A 7,972-nucleotide genomic window follows, 5' to 3' on the forward strand; every position below is an offset into this window, starting at 1 on the left:
ATGACCGCCGACCTGCGGGACTCGCGCCTGGTGGCGCTCCACCGGCTGTGGCTCAGCCGGCCGCAACACCACCACCCCGCCCACGCCCGGGGGCATGTCGTGTGCTCCGGGGCACCGGCTCCTGTCGGCCGCCTGGATGCCCTTCCCCTGCCGGAGTACCCCAGCGCCAGTGTCGCCGCCGCCGCCGGTCAAGACCCGAATCCCGCGGAGCCTGTACGCTTGGCACCCGCCCGGCTCGCCCGTCCCCTCGCGCCCGTTGCCCCGGCTGACCCCCCCCCCCCCCCCCCCCTCGCCCCAGCCGCTCTGGCTGCAGACCCTCTTCCAATTGCACACGGCCCAGGCCCTGCCGCAATTGTCATCCAAGCCGGCGCCCGGGTTCGTGCCTCCTGCCGGCGAGGAGGATGCCATCACCGCCACCGAGCGCCAGGCCCGCTGGGGCACCCATCCGCTGCACCTGGCCGAACACATTGGCCGGCTCCTCCGTGCCAAGCCCCCCCCCGGGCCGGACGCCTTTGCCCGGCTGCTGAGCGCGCGTCTGCTGTGTCTGGAGCGCGCCGGGCTGCAAGCCGAGGCCCTCGCCGAGGCCGAGGCCTTCCTCCAGCAGGCCGAGGAGCCGGACGTTGCCGAGGAGACCGCCATCGAGGCTGCTGAAGTCCTCACCACCACCTGGGTCCCCTTTCACCTGCGGCTACTGCATGCCCTGGCTCCGGCGTGTGTGTCATCGACACCCTCATCGCCGGCGCCGCCTCCGTCGGACTTTGTCCAGCGCCACACGGAGGCCACTCGGCGCTTGGGACGCCTGCTGGCCCATTGCCGTGCGATTGTCCGGCTGCTGGCCGACGCCGAAGCGGCCAAGGCCCCGGCCGCCCCCAAGAGCCTTCCCCTCCAGCAGGCGGCCAGCCCGGGCACCGGCACGGCCGATGCTGCCGCCGCCGCCAAGCCGATGCTTCACCACCTGACTCCGGAAGACGCACGGATTGGGCTGGACCTGTGGCGGTCGCGCATGCGCGCCTGCGTGCTGACTCTCTGCGGCTTGCTGGCGACCACCCTCCCGCCGTCGGCCATCCATGATGGCGAGCCATACACGGCCCTGTATGCCCCCCCGGGGGCCGACTCGGCGCCGGCCACCCCCAGCCGAAGCGCCCCCGCGGCCGGTCTGCCCGGCCGCGCGTCGGTGTCCAGCGCCAATGTCCCCGCTGCCGGCGATCAAACGGCGGCCCACGACCACTCGGTGCTGCGTGCTTCGCCGGCCGTGGCGGCCCGCGCGGCGGCCGGCTTCCACTCGCTGCAAGGGCTGCTGTCCCCCTCGCGTGCGGTGGATCTCCTCCGGGCCCTGCCTGACGACATGTTCCCTCGGGCGATGGTGGCTCGCGACCCCTCGGGCCCGGGCGCCCTTGCCCTGGAGCAGCTCCTGTGCATGGTTCAGGCCGCGAAGCTGCTCACCCGGAATGGGAATCTCGCCGCCGCCGGGGCGCTGCTCGCGCATGGCACCGAACTCCTGGCCACAGCGCGTGCGGCCGCCCCCTGCTCCGGTGGCCCGGACACGCCTGACATTCTCTTTGCCGCCTGCTCCTTGGACCTGGCTCGGTGCGTTGCCCGTGCCCCACTTCCCCTGCCGCCACTTCCTGCCCTCTGACACACGGCGCCGCCACCTCGCACGTGTGGTTCCGAAACACACCCACAAATATGTACATCCACACCCACCCACCCACCCACCCACACACACACACACATGCAGCGCTTCCTTGTGGCTGGTCAGTCGCCCGCCCTCTGAGGCACAGCAGGTGCTTCTGTCCACTGTGATTCGATTGCTCCGCGCCCGGGCCGAGCCCTGTCCGTCTGGCATGGACTCCGGCAACTTGGCCCCCCATCCGGAAGTGGCCTCCGAGCAGGCGGCCTTCTCCTGGCATCAGCACCGCCTGGCTGTGGGTCAGCTTCTGCAGGACTGCCTGCTGACCCTGTTGGCCACTGCCCCGACGAATGGCCAAGCTCTGAGTGTGCGTCCGGGCCGCCATGTGCCCGCACTTGACCCTGTGTGGGTACCTTGCCAAATGTCCCCCGCTAACTCCGCCCACGGGAACCCGCCGCCACGCGCAGGTCATTGCCATCGTCGAGGGGATCATCCTCCCGGCCAAGTTTTCCCGCGCGGTGCACACCCTGTCCGAGCAGAGTGCCTCCTCGCCGGCCGTGCAGGAGCTTCTGGCCATGATCAACTCGCCGGCAGCTGATGGCACGCCGCTCCTTCCACCGGACGAGCGCATTGCCACCTCCCTCCTGAGCTTGCTTGATTTGGTGGGCTTCCCTCTTTCGCGGAAGATCTCCATTCTGGCCAATATCCTTGTTGCCGGGCACTTCTTCTAGATTGCAGCCCGTCGGATGCTCGTACAAATAGACACTCAATGTGGCTGGCTCCTGCTGGAAGGCAGGCGATGGGAGGACGCATCGGGAGAGGGGGGAGCGGAGAGAGATGGAGGGGGAGAGAGATGGAGGGGGAGAGACGGAGGGCGAGGGGGGGGGGGATAGGAAGAAGGCGGGCAGGCACCCCCACACACCGACACGAGACGTTGTCCCGGCCCCAGCCGCATCCCGATCGAAGCATTTTCACTATAACGCATTGACCCACAATCTCGATTGATCACGTTGCGTGGGCGTGAGATGTAGGCCAAAATGGCAAGCGTGTACCACCCCGCCCGCCCCGCGCCCAGAGGGGGAGGGGGGGAGAGAGAGAGAAGGGCAGCATCTCCCGCTCATTCCCCCCCCCCCGGCTCGTGGGCCCTTTTCCCGGGGGGAAAAACACCCACACGAATGTTGCGCGGATGGTGGGTGCCAGCTCGATGGGGGGACTTTTGTCACACTCACCCGCTCGGCGGCCAGCCTCCCTGCGGAGGCCCTGCCATCCCCCGCTCCCCCTCTCCCTTCTCCTCCCCCTACTATCAGCTACCTCCACCATCTTACACACACACACACACGGACAGATACCCGGACAGACTCATCCATAGCATACATTCAGCATGAGACTCGACGCCAAAGGAGTCCGCTACCTCTCGAAGGATGAGGCGCGCGTGCTGACCGCCGTGCGTCCACCCCTGCCCATGTGCTCCTGCTATCCCCGCTGTGCTCCTGTTGTCCCCGCTGTGCTCCTGTTGCCCCCCCCCCCCCCCTCCACACACACGCACACATACACACGGTGCCCCTCCACTCACATAGCATCCTCAGGTTGAGATGGGATCCCGCAACCACGAGGTCGTCCCAAGCAACCTGGTGGTTAGCATTGCGTCCTCGCAGCCCAGCAAGACGCTGCGCATTTTGATCGAGCTGATGCGCAAGAACATGGTCGCCAAGGAGCCCCATGTCCACTGTGCGTTTGCGCCCCCCCCCCCCCCTCCCCCATCTTCTCCTGGCCCTCCGTGACCCATTGCCTGCTCCGATTCCCCGACACTGACGCGGCTACACGCCAACACATGAACACAAACAGATGAGGGCTACCGCCTGACCGCTGGTGGCTACGATTACCTTGGCCTGCGCACCTTCGCCTCGCGCAACATCGCCGTCTCGGTTGGCAACCAGATCGGTGTCGGCAAGGAGTCCGGTATGTGTCCCACCTCTTGCGGGCCTCCTCCCCCCCTGCCTCGCTCCCACACGCACATACACACACACACACACGCCGCCTCCGCTCAAACGCCTGCTTACCTCCTTCTGGTTGGCAGACATCCACATTGTGGCCGACGAGCACGGCACCCAGATGGCCTTGAAGATCCATCGCCTCGGTCGCACGTCCTTCCGCAGTGTGCGCAACAACCGCGACTATCTGCGCCACCGGAAGTCCGCCTCCTGGCTCTACCTGTCGCGCTTGGCCGCGGCCAAGGAGTTCGCCTTCATGCGCATCCTCTATGAGAATGGCTTCCCCGTGCCGAAGCCGATCGACGTCAACCGGCACATGGTCATCATGGAGCTGATCGATGCGTATCCCCTGTACGTGTGATGGACCACGCACCCACGCACCCACACACGCACCCACCCACACACACACACACACACACACATGCGCGCGCGCACGCAGACGTAGCACGCCCACAATGCCGGCAGTCATGCAGCCCCCGTCTCCCTTGCCTTCCCTCCATGCGCCTGACCCTGTTCCGCGGGCACCCCTGCCCATTTGTCTCTCTCTCTCTCTCTCTCCCACGCGGCCCCACCCCACCTGCTCAGCTGCCAGGTCAGCGAGGTGGCCAACCCGGGGAAGTTGTACTCCACCCTGATGACCCTCATCGTGCAGCTGGCCCTGGTGGGACTGATCCACTGTGACTTCAACGAGTTCAACCTCCTGCTGACGGACGATGACAAGCCCATCATCATCGATTTCCCGCAGATGATTTCCACCTCCCACCCGAATGCCGAGATGTACTTCGACCGCGATGTCGAGTGTATCCGGGTATTCTTCCGCCGGCGCTTTGCCTTCGAGGGTGAGGACTGGCCGCGCTTCGAGCGGGACGTCCTCCGGCCCATGCGCCGCGCGGAGAAGCGCTACGAACGCTACCTGGCTCGGCAGCAGGCCGGCGCCGGGGCCGGCCTCAGCGACCCCTTCGCCGAGATCGATGCCGCGGTGGCCGGCGATGGTGAAGTCGAAATCACCGAGGCCGAGGCCGTCACGCAGTATCTGAGCACTGTCATGCGCGATGGGGCCTTCGACTTCGGGGTCGGGTCCTCGCTCGGGTCTTCGCTCGGCGGCGGGGACAGCCACGCCGGCGAAGCCATCACCAGCGACAATGACACGGATCACTCGGACACCGAGGACGAGGACGAGGACAGCGACGAGTACGACGAGGATGAGGAGGACAGCGATGACGAGCCCATCGGCGTGGTGCGCATGCGCGCCCCGGTCCGTCTTGATGTGGCCGTCGAGGCTTCCGGCTTCATCAAGTCCAAGCAGCTGTCGGAGTTTGATGATGTGCGTCTCTTTTCCCAGGGGGGGGGGGGGCCTCTCCATGTCCCTTTCGCCTCTTCCTCCTCGTTGTCTGCCCCCGTCTGTGCCGCCTCTGACTCGAATGTCTGCTGGTCACTGTCTGTTGCCCCGCCCTCGCCTTGCCCCTGGGTGCTCTTTGCTTGTGGTGGGGGGGGGGGGGGTGACGAAACGACGACAACAACAGCTGTACAACCAGCTCATGGGCGATCAGTCGGGGCAGCAGGCAGACGACAATGACGACTATGCCTATGCCTATGCCGAGGGCAGCCCCTCCGACGAGGGCAGCCCCTCCGACGAGGAAGCTGACTCCGCCAGCGAGGCCGAGGAGGATGCCGGCAGCAGTGCCCAGAGCGCCAGCGACACCGAGGGCACCAGCGATGTGGAGCAGGCCATTGCCCAGGTGGCCATTTCCGAGGAGGCTGAGCCGGCCGCCATCCCCCAGCAGGCTGCTCCGGCTCAGCCCTTCAGCATGGATCATGCGCCGTCGAACCGCGGCCTGAAGCCCTTCCGCTCGAACGATGTGCAGATCACGGCGTCCGCCCTGTCGACCAACCCCGAAGACCGCATCATGTCCCAGCAGCGGGTACGGGCGTTTACTTTGCTTGCCATTGCCGTTTCATTTGTGTCCCTCCTTTCCCGGCAGCCATCGCCCTGCCTCGCTCCCCCCCCCCCCCCCCCCCCCCCCCTGCCCGTGTGTGTGTGTGTATACACTCCGCCTGGCCGATGGCCGCCCACTAACTGCGTGAATGCTGTCCTCCCCTCTTGCAGAACCCCAAGATCAAGACCTCCCTCTCGCCGGAGGAGATCCGCCGCCGACTGAAGGGGAATGCTCGTGCGCCGGCCGCCCACAACAACACTGGCAAGTCGCGCAACAACCGCAACAAGATCGGCGGCATGGGAACAGGCAACGCCGGCCGTCGTGCCCGCGAGGCCGCTCAGGAGGTCCGGAGTGTGGCCACCGAGGGCTGGTGAGGCGTTAGCCTGGCCCCGCCCACCCCCGCTGCCACCATGCGGCAGGAGGTGAAGGGGAAAAGGAGGCGAGCAAGTGCTGCGGGATTCATTTTCCCTCTTGCCCTGTCCCCCTCCTACCCGCCTCCCTCTCCCTGGGACCCCCCCACATATGAGCATGCTCCCATGCCCAGGGATGTTAGAAATAGATGTATAGCCACGCCAGGAGAGTCGCCGGGGCTGGGCGCGTGGGGCGTGGAAAATCAGCGGTTTAATGTACAAGTCGAAGGGAGGTGCGCGGCACGGAGAATGGGCCCCCCTGGGTCCGGTCACCGGTTAGTTGTGGGACATGTGGTCATCGGACTGGGGAGGAGCAGTCGGAGCCGCGGTGTTGAGGGAGGCCAGCACCGAGGCCGGGGTGGCGGCCCCAAGGCCGGCCAGCAGGGGGGTCACCCCGAGCGGGCGGTTCACCTGGGACGGAGACTTGATGGCCCGGCCCATGCCTGAGATAGGGGAGGTGGATTAGCTGGGGTCCGAAGGAGAAAGAGATGGGGAGAAAGTGGGAGAGAGAGAGAGAGAGAGAGAGAGAGAGAGAGAGAGAGGAAGGGGGGGGGGGGGGGCAGCAAGGGGGGGAGACGCACCAGCGGCGGCCTCGGCCTCCTCGTGGGTGTAGGGCTCGTCCTTGAGCTCGCGAACGCTGTTGGCGCGAGATGCGTTGCCAGCAGGAGAGGGAAAGAGAAGGATCGTCAGATCGTTGTGCGAGGGGGGGGGGGGAGGAGACAAGGGAGGAGGGGCAGAGGTTGGCGGACAGGTCTGCAGGATGAGGGAGAGCGGCAACATACCGCTGCTTATGCTGCTTGGAAAGCTTGTGCTTGCTGAGGTGGTCGGGGCCCTCGAAATAGCGACTGTTGCAGGGACAGACAGACAGACAGACAGGGGCAGAAGAGGGGTCAGCAACTTCGATGGAGGGGGAGAGGGAGGCAGGGGGAGATCGCCGAAAGTGCTGGCGCCACACCGAAGACACAAGTAAAAGGGCGGAGCGGCCCCTGCCGGAGGGGAGGGGGGATGACGTACGCGCACTCCAGACAGTAGAACTGACCAAGACCGGGGAGATCTTCGTCCTCCGGCTGGTTGGTCATCTTCTGGTTCTTGGCCGGGTCATGGATGTCCTCGTAGATTTGGTCCAGATCGCGTGGGCGGCGCCGAGTCCGGATGGACTTGCGGAACTCCTTGTTGTTCTTGTGCACGCGCTTGCGGCGGACTCGAGTCATCGTGTTGGTGGGGGGGGGCGGGGGGGGGGAGGAGGAGGAGAGGGGGGATGAGAGGGAGGGGAGGTGGAGGAGGGGGAACGAGCGGCGGACTTAGAGGGACCAAGACAAATGCGAGAAGGGGGGGGGGGAGGGGAGCATGTCTCGACCAGGGCCGGCCAGGGACGCCACACGAAGGCCGGCCAAATAACAGGAGGATGTGGACGCGCACGCGCGTGCACACCCGTGCGGCACCAGATCTCGCGCCCGGCGCGCTCGGGCGGGGCTGCGGCTCCCACAGCTAGGATGGGGGAGGTCAATCTCGGTGGCCGCGCCGCCTGGACAGACGGGGACACACGCTGGCTGGGCGCCCGAGCAAAGGGGACGAGGGGCAGGGGGGGGGTGCGCAGGGCACAACTCCAGGTCCGGGGCAGGGCAGGGGCGCGGGCACACGCGTGCGCGCGGAGGGCGCAGGCCGTCTGCCACGCAAGTCCCCACGAATGACACCAACGTTGGCATATGATTTGACCTACGCAATGACATTATGTAACGTCATTTGGGGCTCATCGTTGGTTGGCTGATTTACCGTACCTCTCGTCCGTGCATCCCCACCCTTCCAGCGGCGGCAGGGGGGGGGGGGGGGGGGCGGGGACAGAGGGTGAGAAGCCCCGGCCAGGGCACGAGAGACGCGCGCCCCCTCCGCGGCGTTGTCTCCCCCCGGAGCTGGACAGGAAAAACAGCCCACGCCTGCTGGCTGTCCTTTTGCAGGGTCGGGGTGGTTTCCGTGGCTCGGCGGCACACGCGCGCGCCGCCAGCG

General features: G+C 66.6%; 3 protein-coding genes across 3 annotated transcripts; 2 read left to right on the forward strand and 1 right to left on the reverse strand.

Moving 5' to 3' along the window:
• Nucleotides 1–2,409, forward strand: H696_04097 (hypothetical protein; the record flags this gene model as incomplete). Its single annotated transcript, XM_009497980.1, has 4 exons — nt 1–213; nt 299–1,587; nt 1,739–1,997; nt 2,098–2,409. The coding sequence occupies 4 exons, from the start codon at nt 1–3 to the stop codon at nt 2,359–2,361; spliced, it is 2,025 nt and encodes a 674-aa protein (XP_009496255.1). The 3' UTR covers nt 2,362–2,409.
• A 494-nt stretch (nt 2,410–2,903) lies between these two features.
• H696_04098 (Atypical/RIO/RIO2 protein kinase) lies at nt 2,904–6,188 on the forward strand. Its single transcript, XM_009497981.1, has 7 exons — nt 2,904–3,074; nt 3,217–3,358; nt 3,476–3,589; nt 3,708–3,972; nt 4,207–4,945; nt 5,145–5,543; nt 5,729–6,188. The coding sequence occupies exons 1-7, from the start codon at nt 3,012–3,014 to the stop codon at nt 5,930–5,932; spliced, it is 1,926 nt and encodes a 641-aa protein (XP_009496256.1). The 5' UTR covers nt 2,904–3,011; the 3' UTR covers nt 5,933–6,188.
• Nucleotides 6,165–7,201, reverse strand: H696_04099 (hypothetical protein). Its single transcript, XM_009497982.1, has 4 exons — nt 6,983–7,201; nt 6,751–6,813; nt 6,550–6,605; nt 6,165–6,411 (listed from the first exon to the last, which is right to left on the reverse strand). The coding sequence occupies exons 1-4, from the start codon at nt 7,177–7,179 to the stop codon at nt 6,245–6,247; spliced, it is 483 nt and encodes a 160-aa protein (XP_009496257.1). The 5' UTR covers nt 7,180–7,201; the 3' UTR covers nt 6,165–6,244.
• Between the last annotated feature and the right edge of the window lie 771 nt (nt 7,202–7,972).

The sequence above is a fragment of the Fonticula alba genome (assembly GCF_000388065.1).
Source record: "Fonticula alba strain ATCC 38817 unplaced genomic scaffold supercont2.6, whole genome shotgun sequence".
NCBI lineage: Eukaryota > Rotosphaerida > Fonticulaceae > Fonticula > Fonticula alba.